General features: G+C 49.7%; 2 protein-coding genes across 9 annotated transcripts in view; one reads left to right on the top strand and one right to left on the bottom strand.

The window, feature by feature from the left end:
* Positions 1-14,414, top strand: part of Atg7 (autophagy related 7) — a 243,376-nt gene extending 228,962 nt beyond the window's left edge. For 3 of the 4 annotated variants that reach the window (XM_057760141.1, XM_057760462.1, XM_057760400.1), the window contains one exon: positions 13,809-14,414. In XM_057760141.1, the coding sequence (XP_057616124.1) occupies positions 13,809-13,997 (189 nt within the window). In that variant the 3' untranslated portion in view covers positions 13,998-14,414. Of the gene's footprint in view, positions 1-1,107; positions 1,828-13,808 lie in introns of those variants that run through there. The other variant, XM_057760208.1, reaches the window with a different exon arrangement.
* Vgll4 (vestigial like family member 4) overlaps positions 1-15,621 on the bottom strand; it is a 116,620-nt gene that overhangs the window by 14,815 nt on the left and 86,184 nt on the right. The window contains exon 1 of one of the 5 annotated variants that reach the window (XM_057760743.1): positions 132-212. The exons of the other annotated variants lie outside the window; for them this stretch is intronic. Coding sequence (XP_057616726.1) covers positions 132-145 — 14 coding nt within the window. The 5' untranslated portion in view covers positions 146-212. Of the gene's footprint in view, positions 1-131; positions 213-15,621 lie in introns of those variants that run through there. 5 annotated transcript variants of the gene reach the window in all.

Genomic DNA, 15,621 nt, shown 5'->3' with positions numbered 1-15,621 from the left:
ACCGTCCCTGCTGCGCCCATCAGCTCTGTCTTCCCCAGCTTAAATCAATTACAGCTGAAAATACAGCACTGCCATCTGCTTTGAAAACGGCAGGATAAGGGAATAAAATGAAAGGGGGTTTTGGTACTAACCTCACTTTAATCATTGCCAAGGAGCATGAAGACAGCCCAGCGTCCTCCCACAAGAAAGCCTGGGGCCTCACAAACTTGGCAGGCACCACAGGCCTGCGCCCCGTCAGAATAAGAGTCCCCCGAAGGAGGGTGTGAGGTGCGGGGCCGCCTGCCCCGCGCTGCAGGGGAAGCTTCCTGCGGGCCTGGGAGAGGCTGGGAACTCCTGGGAGGCGTTATTTACAGAATGCTGCCTGCCAAGATCATTGCATGCATCGCTGCAGTTCCATTTTCAGAGAAAACAGATCTGCTGTCAGAATTACAGCAAGCCACTTCCTCTTTCTTTGTTCCCCTACCTTCCATAACATCAGGCTTTTAGCAAACTCTACAACTTGGCCAAAGGAAATGCTGGCAGGAAGGGGCGAGGCAGGAGGGAGGGGACAGGCCTGCAGTTCAGCTTCTGTGGGTTCTCTGGTCCTCTCGCCCTCCTTGCAGAGCCAACTTGAGAGGTTGTTCTCTTAGAAGGGCTGAAGGGCCAGCACTGCAGACACAGCTAGGCCGGGTGCCCACATCATTTCTTCCTACCTGCAGGTTCATGAACCTCACCCCGGGCCAGCAGCCTCAGTTACTAAGAGAGTCAAGGGCCCATCTGGTTCCTTTAGCTCCAAAGGAGGCTTGCTTACAATATGCATGGGCCTGCTGGCTGCTTTCACAAGGCAATATAGCCTGCACAAGTCAGACCTGTAGCAGAGAAGAGGAGAGCACCCCAATGAAAGAGCATTTCTTGTGGGGGTGGGGAAAGGGGAGGGAGAGAGACAGAGACAGAGACAGAGAAGGGGGGAGCTGTCTTCCAATCCCACCAACTGTCACTGTCTGTAGCAACTGTGTCCATAACACTGCATCTCAGGAGTGTAACTTTCTAGTAAATGCCGCATCCATCAAGGCCCAGGGAACATCTGGTAAAATGGTTAAATAAAAACAATTTCATTTTTTATTTCAGAGTTTACTAAGAATACCCAACAAGAGACTAGTAACACACTCCTGGCTCAGCTCTGCGGGAAAGGCCCTGGAAGGAAAGAGCAGCGGCAGTCAGCCAGGGAGGCCTCAGGACGCAGACCTACCCTTCCACTAAGTGAGGAGCCCTGTCCAGCCTCTGAGCTCCACCCCACAGTCAGACCCACCTCTTGACCCAGGCTAAACCCTCCAGCTCCCACTCCCCTAATGCAGGAGGCTGTCAGAAAGAGCCCAGAGAAACAGACCAGTGAAGTCCACTCAAATAAGGTCCCTTCATTTCCTAATGTACATGTAATGTATACTGCCTTGTTATGGGAATTATCAGCACAGTTCAGTCCTTTCTAGAGCAGTTCTAGAAGGCTTTCCTGCTAAAGAGCAAGATCCAGTGAGCAATCTACTCACTTCCAAAGAAAGAAACCGAGTTGGGGGAGGGGAGTGGGTGCTGGCACAGAGGTCCGCATCCAGTACCATTCACCGGGGCAATCAATCCACCTTGGGCTTGGTTTTTTGTTGTTTTTTTGTTGTTGTTGTTTTGTTTTGTTTTGTTTGCTGCTATCGTTTTTGTTGTTGTTGTTATTTCTTAAGTGTCTTTCTCACTGGCTTGAAACTCACACCTAGTAAGTAGGCTGTGAGGACTGCTAAGGAGCTCCAGGGATCTGCCTCCCCAGCACTGGGGTCACAGTGGGGGCCCCCAACCAGCTTTTCCATGTGCTCCTGGGGATGGAAGAACTCAAGTGTGCTTGCTTGCAAGGCAAGCACTTCACGGACTGGGCTATCACCCCAGCCTGAAAGGTCTTTCTTTTCAAAACACCATAAATATTTGAAAGACTTCAGAAGCCAGAAGTGTGACAGTCACAGCCACAGAAGAATACACGTGGCCAGCAGGCACATCTGGAGGGCTGCTGAGCTCTATGTGAAGATGAAAAGTCCCACATTCTAAGTAAGTGAGAAACAGTCGTTTCTCGGGAGATGCAGGGAACAGATAGGTTCACACAGGTCATCAGACACCAAACGGGTACCCTCCAACCCACAAACTCCACTTTCAGAAAAATGGGATATGAGACATGAACAGGATGGGGATGCCAAAGAGGCCTGCAAAGCCCAGACAAACCTGAACGGCCCCAGTATCTTTACTCGCGAGCAAGTTCTTTGGTCACCAGCACTATGAAAACAAGACTTGGGACCTTCAGAGAGACACTGAACTGGAATGACACTGGCATTTTTTGGAAATGCAAGGAATCAACCAATCCTATCTAAAGAAAGGAAAAATGAGGCGGACCTTGGGAATCCCAGGGGAAGTGCCCCTGGCCCTGCCCACTCCCAGCACTTGGGAGCACACTCACCAGCCATGCAGCAGATCACAACCCCATGAAGGAACAGTGATAAACAAGCCTAAAGTCCAGAGACCATGCAAAGCCAGCAGGACACTTGCCCAGCATGAACTCCCACGTTCAGTCATCGACAGATAAACCAGCTGTGGTGGTACGCCTGGCATCCCAGCACTGGAGAGATGAAGGTAGAAGGAGCAGAGGTCACCCTTGGCAGCACAGTGAATTCGAGGCCAGTGTGATCTCAACAGCAGCAACCATTTCAGTTGCGGACCAAGTGTGCTGCTGCTGGAAACAAGATCCCCGGCGCACACGCGAACGTTTCCCCGGTGCAGACATGCACACGTTTCCAGTTCTCAGTCTATGGAACCCAACTGGGATGTAGCTCCGTGCTTGGCCTCCTGGGTCCCATCCCCAGCACATCAGGGACAAAGAGAGAAGGAGGGGGTGGGTGTTTGGTGTTAACCTGAGCTTCAAACGAATTATCAACAAGTAAACAACTGGCAACCACAGGGAAACTGTCTATTTTGGTTGGGTTAGGAAGGAAAAGAAAACTTTGTCATGAATAAATAAAAGCACTGGTTTTTTTGTTTGTTTCGTTTTTATTTTTGTTTGTAAGTTAAACTGTCCAACTAGTTAGCTGGAAATAGTAGTCTCTGGAGTATTGGTCAACCTATGAAAAAGGGAGTCACCCTAAGGCAGAGGTGACCTGCTGAGTTTACCTGGCATCTCAGCCAATGTGACCCCCAAACCTAATGGTTCCTCCAGTATCCCTTTCTTTGACTTTCCCTCATGCCCTCTCTGAGAGCTCAGCCTCCCCCACATGGCAACCACACACCAGCCCTAAATCCCCTCTTTATTTGTCTTAGAGGGTCTTCCACTTCCACTCCTCCATGGTGTGAAGGGAGGTGCATTCAGTAGAAACTACTCTGGGCAGAGAATTCTCTCTTCCTGGGCTGGCACCGTGTAGTGAGATCTTCCCAGGTACCTGCATACCAAAGCACCCAGATCAGCCAGCCGTATACTGACTAGATTAGGGAGCTAACATACTTAGTTACAAGGGGGATATAGTGTCGTCTCAGTGTTCATGGACAAGCGGCCCCTGACATTAGTTCAACAGGAGAGTTCATGAGTGCTGACCTTCCAGGACAATTCCTGGGTCCTCTAGTACCAAAACTTGCCACCAAACTGTCTAGAACAACTCTCCCATAAAAAAAAAAAAAAAAATCTCTAAAGCAACATGTTTGTAACTTCATCCTGCCCTAAAAATACCAATTAATTTAAACAAAGGAATAAAGAAAAAGCATTAGAGAGCTAAAAGAAAACAAGCCAAGAGTCCCAGCTGCTCAGGAGGCTGGGACAGAAAAAGCACTGGGAGTTTTAGGCAACATAAACACATAGAGCTATAAACTACCTGTAGAAGGTGTCACTGACAGTGAAGAAGGCTTTGGTAGACCACATCATCATCTACACATCAAACAAAGATGCTGGGATGTGGGGCAGTTACCAGGCAGGAGCCGCCAGAAGGTGCCGTGGCCTGCTCACTGTCGGCCACGGAGTGGTTCACGGGTGAATGCCGTCCGGAATGTAGAGTGTTGTTGTCGGGGACACGGGAGTGGGTGGGAAGGGTAAGTGCTGAACAGACAGCTTAGAACAACCTGATTTAAAGTTGAGGCCACGGAATGTGTGGAGATCTCTCTGCTGGGAGGACACCCGCACCAGAACTGGCCCGGGTATGATTGGGAACCGAATGCATTAAGATGTCATGGGCGATGGTTTCAAATGATGAAGGTCACAAGGGAAAGCAGAGCCATCCCGTGTATTCAGCCTGGCTAGTGTCAGAGTTGCCTGTCACACAGGCAGACAACCCATGCTTAGCTGCCCTGAAGGTGACGGACAACACAGCTCTCCATCAATTCTTTTAAATTTTAACCACAGTGTTTCCATGAAAGTCCAGGGAGGTGCTTACTGGGAAAAGGAGTTTGTTGCAACAGACTCTTCCATCCTTGAAGGTCACCCAAGGAGTGTGGATTTTATTCTGTAGTCAAGGAGACACAGCCCATGGACAAACCCGGCAGTGCCCCACACACGGGTCCTGGAAAAAGACCTGTCAACAGAGCTTAGCTTGCCTGCCTCTGAATCCTTTCACCAAGGTGCAGCCCTGGTGGAGGGGGCAGCTCCTCGTGGCTTGGAGGGATCCTGTTGTCATCTACCCTATTCCCAGCTTTCCTAGAAATAAACTAACAAATAGGGCCCAAAGCAGGAGGCTACAGAGGTAAGCTGTGACTGACATGGGTCCTGGGCTGTCACTCAGAAGCAACTAAACAGAGTGAATCTACTAGAAAGTGGAGCCCTGGGAGGAAGGGTTGGTGGCAAACGTGAAGGACGCGTGGTGCAGACCTGCTTGTTTTACCACGATAAGAGTGTTTACTCTTTTTTTTTTTAAGTTTTTTTTTAAAAAAATAGTGAACAGTGATGACACACACCTTTATACTCCCAGCACTCTGGAGGCAGAGACAAGCGGATCTCTGTGAGTTCGAGGTCAGCCTGGTCTACAGAGTGAGTTCAGGAATAATCAGAGTGATTACACAGAGAAACCTTGTCTCAATTTTTTTTTTTAGAAAAATAATATATTTGAGCATTTGCGTGTGTGTGTGTGTGAATTACTGTGTGCATGGTACCCACAGAGGCCCTGAAGGGGGTATCATCAGATCCCACTATGTGGATTTTTAGAATTGAACCTTGGTTCTCTGGAAGAGCAGTCATCTCTTCAGTCACATATACCTGTACTTTTTCTTCTTTTCTTTTTATCTGAGATGGAGTCTGACTGTGTCGCTGCTCTAGAACTCCTGGGCCACCCCAGCAATTCCCCTGCCTTTCCAGCCTCCTCGCCGCAGTGATACTGATGCTCGCCCCACCATAGCCAATGCCTCACTTCTACACACCTCACATCATGTTCTACCGGGACTGGTGCCAGCTGTAGGGAAAAGTAAATAGAAGGATGGGGGGAGGGGGCAGCATTTTCAACAGTTGCAGAAAAAAAGAAATGTAAATAGGAGGGTGGGAAAGAGGGCATTTTATTCACAGAGTTCACTCCTCAGAGTTGACACCAAGATAAGACTGGCAGGTCCAGGATGCAGGCTGAATGAGGTACCTCCACAGGTTCAAGGGGTTCCTGGGGTTACTGTTCTGGAAGATGGGGTACGGGCGGGGCACAGGGCAGCAATAGTAGACTCTGTCACTGCCTGGAAATGAACACCATGACTGCAGAACACAAGGAGGCACCATAGGCAATGCTACCTAAGACATTACACATCTAAAAATTATTCTTGTTTTGAGATAGGGTTTTACTATGTAGTCCTGGCTGGCCTTGAACTCACAAAGATCTGCTTGCCTCTGGAGTGGTAGGATTAAAGGCTTGTGCCATGAAAGCCCAGTTTGTAAAATTCATCTCCATCAAAAGGAAGAGAGCTTCAAGGGCTCTTACTCCTTTCATATTCCAGGGGTGGCCTAGCCACTAGGAGTACCTGGCATTGCACTAGATACAGAGCCTTTGACTGAACGAGGGAGTCCAGCCCTGCCATAGAAGAGCTACATCAGAGAGGGAACAAAGAGAGGCACACAGCGACAGCAACAATATCCTATAAAGAAGGTTTCTGAATGGCTCAGGAGCCTTCAGGCTCAATTGAGGCCCTAAGCCCTGGGGCAGGCTGCAGCCAGGGAACTCAGTGATCTCCCCTAGCTGACAGGGAGCCACAGAGACAAATACTGTGATTCAGACAAAAACGTGATCCAGAAGGAGGTCTGTGTGAAGAGGGGGTCTACAATATGACCTTGGTGGGGGCTTCCATGAAAAAGAGTCAGCAGACCATGCCAATATAACGTAAGTTCAGTGTGGAGATGGGGGCAGGAGGCAGAAGATGACTTCTGAGACAGAAGAAATCTCTTTATCAACCACGTGCAGGAAGGAATGTGACGCGGAATTCCTACCTGGGGTGTATATGCCAAAGGAGGCAGATCTCACCATAGATAACAATAAGGCAATCTCCTAGGTGGAGTGGCAGTGTTAAACCACAGCCTGCACAGACTCACTTATAGGGTCAATGCAACAAGAAGGACAGCCTGGAAGAACAGAGATAGCAATGAGTATGAGGCGTGGAGACTGTGTGCTGTGTGCGCCAGACTCCTGCTGAAACTGGACTGTGGTACGGCATGTGGGGAGGGAGTGCTCTGAAGGGGATTAACAGCCTTCTCCGGAGTCTGTGTTAGTTCTCAGGGAAATGGACTAGTTCTCAAAAGCCACTGTCTTCTGTTTCCCCTCTGTTTCTACCACGATACAGCACAAAGCCCTCACTGGAGGCAGCCAAAACTCTTGGCTTCCACCTCTGGAGCAGGAAGCTACACAAACTTCTTTTTATTGCAAATTAAACAGCTCTGGGTATTTTGTTAAAGCAATGGGATCTCTGAAAGATCCTGGGTAGCCAGGCATGGTGGCACATACCCTTAATCCTACCACTTGGGAGGCAGAAGTAGGAGGATCAAAGCCAGCCTGGATCTTCATAGTGAGTTCCAGGGCAGTCAGAGCTACATTTAGTAGTGAGACCCTGTCTCCAAACAGACAAAACCAGAGACAGTGGAAAAATACCTGGGAAGTGTGGCCCCAAAGTAGGAAGGGGACCAAAGGAAGTAAGAGGGCTCATAGAAGAGTCAATCAAAAGAGGAGGTCACACACAGCATGGTGTTGTGTGTCCTCCAAATCTGCTACCAATAAGTCCCTAGTGAAGGTAAGATGGGAAATGCCACTGAACTCACTGAACTTGTGAGCAGAGCATGGGGAAACGTGGTCTAGCTTCCTCAACTGCTCAGCCCTCGGCCCTGACAGCTCCCCCATGTTGAATATGGCACTCAGTGTTCCTGTATCAGGGAATGACTGGGCCACTTCATTCTAATAGTTCAGCTTTACGGGCCTGACAGTTTACAGCAGAATTCTAAAATCAAATGCTCATTTTGTCGGCCACTGTCTCTGAGAGAAGTTATGCACCATGGTGGATCAACACTGGATCTAAACAACAGATGTCAAATGACAGTTGTTCGTCACTTGCCGTCCCTGGAGACCTAAGACCAGTGTGCGGCATGGCATGGCAGCTTGCAGTCCTCTTCTGAGTCCTCCTACAGAAAGAGGGAACAGTGCTGTGGTTCCTTCTTCCTAGGGCGCTAATCCACGGGAACAGGGCTCACCCTCCTGGCCTCACCTAACCACATCAGTTCCGAAGACCATCACCCTGGAGGACAGGGCTTCGACAAAGACGTTGAAGGAACACAATCCAGACAGCAACAGATTCCCCTCCCCAGCACTGTTTCCCTGTGTCTGACCCGGAATCTGACACGTTACATAGACACACCTCTGTGTGTTCGTTCAGCAGTTCTGACAACAGACAGCCTCAACAAGGGCTGAACCCCGCACTTGCTGACTGACTTCTACAACACCCAAGCTCTGAAACTGTCACTGCAGGGGTTCATTAGCTCCCTGCCCTCCCTTCTAGGATAGGAGACAACTGTTGCTATGTAGCCCAGGTTGACCATGAACTCTCCAATCCCCTGCTTCAGCTTCCCATGTACTGGGTTCACAGGTGTGCGCCACCGTGCCTGGCAGCCTAATGTCATCTCCTGGGTCTCTTCAAGGGAGGCAAGAAGAAGCCCAAGCAGTAGAAGCAGAACAGAGGCCCCACTTCTCTGCCAGTCAGCACGGGGGGATACGATCCAGAATTCGGACCCTCCTTTGGACAGGTGCCTCCCTCCTGCCCGCCAGACCCCAGAGCAGTAAGACAACTTGAAGCTCTGAGTCTGCTCGGGAGACAATGTGTCGGATGTGAGAACGAAGTGTTTCCGCCCAACAACAGCAAAGCAGGAGCCAAGCACTGTGCCCGCTCAAGTGTAAACACCAGAGCTCCACCAGCCTCCTCCTGCCCTGTGCAGCAGGGAGATTCCAGAGGAGAGGAGGTGCCCAGGGACCCACACCCAGCCCAACGCCTCAGCACTGTCTTTATCTTTCCTCTTCCCTCAGTTGGATCTTTCAGAGACCTCAGAGAATGGCACTTTATTCCAGGACAGGCCAGCTCTGTGCTGCAGTGAGAAGAGCATGAACCAAGCAATGCCCAGATTAACCGTCTCTGCTCCCCACAGCTGCAATCTGTGTCACCAGCTGAGCGCTTCAGGTTCGAGGAGGGAAACCAAAGCTTGGCACTCTTATGTTCCCTCTAAATTTGAATAAATGTCTTCGGCTTAACCCATCAATCTAAACACACTCCTGCTTTATGATCTTAATGTGTCCCTTTAGAACGTGATCCTGAACACACTCGTGCTCCTGGCAAGTCCTTCCTCCCCAAGGTTCTGACCCACTCCTGCAACCCCCAAGACACAGACCACAGCCACAAAGCTGGCCAGTCCCCTCACAGCTTGGACGATATTGCTTTGATTCTGTCCTCTGGCTCCTGACACCCTTGGCATTTCTTCATTTAATGTGTTATGTGTTATTCAGCCAGAAAAATGCCAGGAGCAAGATGGTGACCTGCCTGAGCAGCTCTCTGTGGAAGACTCTTAAGGCAGAGGCGATGCCTGCTGGGAAAAGGCTGATGTCAGCTCTCCTAGAACAGCTCCCCGCTAGGATAAGGCGGCCTTTGTTTTCAGCTCAACTGTGAAAATGAGAAAATGCCTCCAGCCTGACAAACAAGAAACCCACACAGCCCAGGTCAGGCCTGTGACCTTTACTTAAAGGTACCCACACTTCATCAGCAAAGGCTGTCGACAGAACCCAGGGGTGTGGTTATGATCACCCAGGTCACCATTAGAAATCAGCTGTGTGTCCAGCACTGTTCAGGCTAGTTCCCAGCGCTTACTAAAATGTGAAAGGCACAGTTAATCTCAGACAAAGCAGCCCTGAGTCTGTACTTCTCTCAAACACATGTAAGTGGGAGGGGATTTAAACAAACAAACAAAGAAAATCTCAACTTAGCAGTATCTTAGTCTCTGAGTTACTGTTTAGAGTAACTGAGAGCAAGGCTGTAAAATAGTCCCTTAGAACCCCAGGATATTTTCAGGGATATTGGTGAGACTACATAAAGCTCAGGACAGACAGAGCATGGCTCTGGACCCATTTCAGATGTGGGCCCCCCGGGAAGCTATGGCGGAGAGAGAAGACACGTAATTTCAAAGGTTCCACGAAGCAGCCTTTGATCAACAATTCTTGATTTTAAAAAAATTAACTATTTATTTATAGATGGTATTTATGTGTCCATGTACACACACTATATAAAGGAATCTTTTTATAAACTTAAAGCAAATGGCGCAGGCCTTTAATCCCAGCACTCAGGAGACAGAGACGTGCAGATCTCTGTGAGTTCAAGGCCAGCCTGGTCTACAGAGCTAGTTTCAGGACACCCAGGGCCACACAGGGAAACCCTACTGAGACAAGGTCTAAGGAATTCCAGACTGGCACTGAGTGTGTAGTCAAGGATGACCTTGAACTTCTGGGGATAGGGGCATAGAGCACGTCTGGTTTTATGAGGTGTGGGGAGAGTCCAGGGCTCCCCGCACGCTTCCCAAGCACCCTACCAACTGTGCTACGGCACCCACCAGCACATTAAGACAGATTCTAAGATACTCCCCTTTTAATCTTTGAAGCAAAGGTACTACTGGTTTGTGCTATTATTTCAAATTTCAGTCAGAAAATTTAAGAATTTAAATAATTAAAATTGTGCTTTCCTGGGCCACAGAAAACTCTGTCTGGGACTGGGGGTGTGGCTCCGATCTAGCGGGCCCCGGTCTAGCGGGCCCCGGTCTCAGCACTGCAAATTGATTTTTGTTTTCTTTTTAAAGAAAAGCAGGACAGGGAGATGGTTTGGTGGGCCTTTGCTTAGTGCTCAAGCACAAAGGCTAGAGTTTGGATCCAACACCTGCATAAAAAAAGCTGGGAATGGCAACCTATGTCTACAGCCCCGGCGCTGGGGAAGCAGAGGCAGCAGGCCAGCCAGTGTAACCAGCTGGGGAGCTTCAGGTTCATGATAGACTCTGCCTCAAGAGAAGAAGATGGAGAAAAAGAGGAGAGCCTCTTGTTCCTTGTCTGTTCTTACACGGTTCTCTTCTGTCCTGCGAGCAGCTAGCTGGACAGCCACTCTCTTTCCGCTGTCCCTGAAGCCAGAGCACTGTTCACTTCTCCAGCCCCCAGTACCACACGCCCCTTCCACACAGCCTAAATGAACAGTTGTCACCCTCAACCTCACAGTATCCGCAATTATGTTTTGATTGTACGGGAACTTCAGACTGTCCAAAAGCACAAGGGAGACTCAAACACGTGCCATAGATGCCACCGTAAGGCTGCTTCTAGAGGTGGTGTGTGGGAAAGCCAGGCACTGCTGTCACCTCAGTTGAGGTGGGCCCTCAACTGAGTGACAGAGGCCCCATGCCGATGTCTGAAAAGGGGATAGCAGGAATACCAACATCCTGGAATAAGGTTCATGCCCGTGACACATCACCTGGGTGGCACACAGTAGGCACTCATGGCTACTGCCACAGAGAGGCTGTTTCTAGCAGTGGCCATCATGCTGAGTGACAGGAGGTCCATGCCCTCTACAGTGTACCTCAGCCCCTTGACGCCTCTGCTGCTTCCCTCATGGTCCCAGCAAAGTTAAGGAGGCAACACCAGTCCAACAGCTCAGTCTCCTCCGAGTTGAAGTTTTGAGATGCGGGATTGTTTCTATGGCTTTTGAAAGTCTGTAAGTCTGTAGAATAAGAGTCTGTTGGTAGCACACATTGGGACCTAGGGGACTCAGGAAACAAGAAGCAGGGCCACTTCCAGGGATAAGGCAGGGCGCACAGTAAGTCTACATGGGACAGTAAGAACTACGGGCTCTGCAAAGCAGAAGGTGCCACCAGCTCCTCTGCCCAAGTAAACAAACCCACAAGAAAGCACAGCCCCACCAGAGCCAGTGATCAACTTCTCCCCTCAGACGCCAGATTCTTGGTTTCAAACACTTTCCCCAACCCTCTGAAAGACCAAGAGAGTCCCATCTTGGGATTTGTTTGTTCCATTTTCCCTCGCAGAGGGAAGAAGTCCCAAAGCCAGTCAAATTAGCACAGTTGCGTGTTACCAGCTGCTGGCCCTCAGCTTGCACTACTACAGACACTCAGAGCCTTCCAGGCAGCTTTAATTACTCTAAGTGCTGGGAGTTCCCTTAAGGGCTGTGTACATGGGACTAGCAAGTGCACCGGGGAGTTGGGGGGGGGGGGGACCTGGACTGCTATGCGGCTACGAACACGGACATGACACTGGTGTAGAGTTATACCACACGCTGTTGCACAAAAGCGCCAGTGCCCATGTGAATGTAAGGTAAAGTCACACTTGCTCTCAAGTGGCACAGGAGGCTGGTGCCTTCCCAGGGGAGGCCACACTCTGACCAAGTGCACTTTCTAAGACTGTTTCACCACTGCAAGCATGTTAACATCGTAAGGATAAAATAGAGCAGGGTGGTAGTAGCACACACCCTTATTCCCAGCACTCTCAGGAGAGGCAGAAGAAGGTGATCTCTGAGTTGGAGGCCAGCATGGTTTATAAAGCAAGTTCCAGGACAGTCAGAGCTAGCTGCACAGAGAAACACTGTCTCAAAAAGCAAAAATAAATAAAATCAACAAAGGTAAGGGGGAAAAAAATCTAGAACTCAATGCAAACATCAACAAATAATTGAAGGCATGCTTATCAGGAAGAGGTAACAGTGTCTAAAGTCACAAGAACATGGAGACCAGAGACCACACCAATCCCCTTTTAGGGTTTCTCAGAGTGGCACCTGAGGGCAGAGCAATCTGGAAGCACCCACTGGGAGGCTGGCCTGGAGGAGTGAGCTGGCAGTGCAAGGGGTTCTGACTTGGGGAGAGGGTCGGATGAGGAGTGGGACGGAAGGAAGAACTCTGTAGGGTGGGACCAGCAGTCTGGACAGGAGCTCAGGGCTTTTCCATGGGAAGTGTCTAGAAAACAGGCTAAGCAGGGCCCCCTGAGCAGATGGCCCCACGCTAGGAATGGCTGCCCACATAAACACTGCAGGTCACAGTGTCACAGTGGCTCCTGAGCTTAAAACATAGCTTGGGCAACTGAGAATATGGAACTCTCAATTTTTCTTAATTTAACTTTTAACTTTGTGGTGCTGGGGACTGTAACAAATGCTTCAAATGCTCTGCCACTGAGCCACACGCTCCCAGCCCCCAAGTTTTGTTCCTTGTTTCTAAGTTTGTATCACAGGTTGTGGTTAGTGCCCACTGAATCAGAGGGCTCAAGAAACACCATAGTAAGCATAAATCACCATGTGACGCCTAGTACCCAGCACTGGGCTTCTGACCAGGTCAGTGGGAACCGGGGCTTCCTGCATAGGTGGCCACAAAGCCAGGGCAATGGGCGAGGAAACAGGAGCTAAAGACAGTGTTCAACAGTAGTGGAGGCCTGAAGCAGGGTCAGAAGGCAGAGGAGGGGCTGAGGGATAGCTACAAAGCTGAAAGGGAACTCATGGGGCAGTGTGAACAGTAAGGAAAAAAGAAAAGTGGACATTTCCCCATAAGACAGGCTATACCAAAGTCACACGCTGACCCTTCCACAGAAGCCATCCCATCCCACCCAACTCCTCCCATGCCCCAACATCCCTACTCTCTGAGCTGAAGGACTCACTAGGGGAGGGGGCCTCCCTGTAGTTCCCACCCTGCCTCAGAACCACTTGTGGGCTCCACCTCTGCTGGACAGCAGCACCATGGAGTCTCTTCGCTTCAAAGGCACGCTCTCCTCAGAAGTGCAGCAATTCCTTCACGTGGAGCAAACATGACACATTTTACTTGTACACCATTAGCAAATACTAGAAAGCTAGAACACGCACACTTTACAATCTCTTTCAAGATATAAATACAGGAGGACAATTCCTGACTCGAAAGCTAAGAGCTCCTACTGTCCTCTTAGCCACAAAAGCAAAGAACATGCCACAGCTCAAACAAGACACATCTCATAAATCAATCAACATACTTCTTACTAAGTACCAACAACAAGAGTGAGCAAAATTGAGGAAAACACCCAATGTCAGTCTCTGACCTCCACACATACCTACACGTATATGCACCTGCACCAACCCATATGCATGCATGGTGCACAGAGAATTTATGATATATGTACTTTAATACAATTTTAAAAATAGGGGATAAGCCACCTAGCTATGGGAGCCCAGAGAGTCTGGCAGAATGAGGGTACAGTTTCTATTTTCTTCTAACTTTGCGTAATGATGCTAACGGGATCTGTGCATCTAATCTGATGACTATTTTCTTGTTTTGGCAGTGCTGGGAGCTGAGCAGAGGACTTTGTATACCCAGGCAGGGTCTGCCACGCACGGAGCAGCACTCCTGGTCCTCACAGTGCTACTGTGCAGGCTTAAAGCTATTCAGAGTATCAGCACAGGCCAGTATCTCAAGTTCTTGTTTTCAATCACTGAGTTCCAGAGCTGTTTCAACACTCTCACACTGTTAACTACAGCCAGGTGTGGAGATGCTTGCTATAATCCCTGTGTTGGGGAGTCAGAGGCAGGAGGAGCAGGAGTTCAAGGACAGCCAGAGCTACCGTGAGTTCAAGGCTGGTGTGGGCCACCTAAGACCCATCCTCAAGGATACAAACAAAGCAGAGCACTGACTCCACCAGGCTTACTGAATTAAGTGCATAATCTAACAAGAAGGCGTAATCACTGCCCCACGGGACGTCAAAGTGTGCCAGGGCACCCAAAGACACACACACTCTCTAACACTCAACACCACACATCACTGTTGTCATAGCTGGCATCTGAACACTGAGGTCCTTGACGATAAAAAGCCATAGCTTCCACCAAGGAAATCTTTACCTGCTTTAACTCTGAGGGTCTCTATCTGCTAAACTGATCGTTGCCACCTTACAGTAAAGACACTGGGTCCTGAAGAACCAGGCCCACACCTCACAGTTTACCAGTCACAGAATGAGGACTTCAACTAAAGCATGCTCCCAACCTGCACCGTCACGAGGCTGCCTCCCACCCCCCGCCCCCCCAAAGAAAACAAAGAGTCGAAGTCTTCTTTTATTTGGGTTTGGGAAAGTTGGATGGAAGAGAATGAGAGACTCTAGTAATAAAAGAATGGACGCCAGACGTCTCAGCGACGAGCAGCCATGTGAGCCCCTCCCAAACAGTGAGTGAGAGAGGGCGCTGTTTTGCACAAGCCTCTGCTACTGGATTCCTGAGTGTAGCAAATTCCAGGCTCCAGACTGCAGGCTCAGCCTCTGACTAACACTACAGTGATTTATTTGAGGATAAATACCTCTGTCAGTGTCTCATGACTGAATACAACAGACCAGGCAGATTGGCATGTGTGGAATGGAAAGACGCGGGTTGAGGCAGCAGAGGCCAGAGCCGCCTCCAGCTGCAGAACACTGTCCACAGGAGGGACCCTGCGACTGCACCTGCTGCCTGCACCACTGTGCCCTGTCTGTGGAGCAGTTCCAGTGATTACAAACTATTATTTGCACCCGGGGGACACAGACTGGCTACACAACTGCCACAGCCCAGACATCCTGGGCTCATCAAGTCCTGAAAATACAAAACAGTATGCACTGCCTTAGCCAATGCCAGCCAGACCACAGCACAAATTCAGAGAACGTCAGCTTAAGCCCTTCATGGGGTTTAAGGAATGGGCTGGAAAGATGGCTCAGCAGTTAAGTGCATTGGCTACTCTTCCAGGGGACCCAGATTCAATTTCCAATTCCCACATAGCAGCTTACAACCGTCTAAAACTCCAGGTCCAATGAATCTGGCACCTAGCACCTTCACACTGACATACATTCGGGCAAAATACCAATGCACATAAAAATAAATAAAACCTTAAGAAGAAAGAAAAGAAAGTTTTTGAGGGAGGGAGGGAGGGAGGGAGGGAGGGAGGGAGGGAGGGAGGGAGGGAGGGAGGGAGGGACAGAGAAGAGACTAGGGCATGCCAGTGCCAATCAAGGATCAGAATTAGTCTCCTGACACCAAGAGGGCTCTCTTACCATGGCTCCAGGCTAACTCCAACTGTGACCAGCCACAGGCACAAAGGAGTGCTCCCCAGGACACAGTACTGGACACACGGACACACGC

Source organism: Chionomys nivalis, chromosome 1 (genome assembly GCF_950005125.1).
Source record: "Chionomys nivalis chromosome 1, mChiNiv1.1, whole genome shotgun sequence".
NCBI classification, from domain to species: domain Eukaryota; kingdom Metazoa; phylum Chordata; class Mammalia; order Rodentia; family Cricetidae; genus Chionomys; species Chionomys nivalis.
This window is presented reverse-complemented; position numbering and strand designations above follow the sequence as displayed.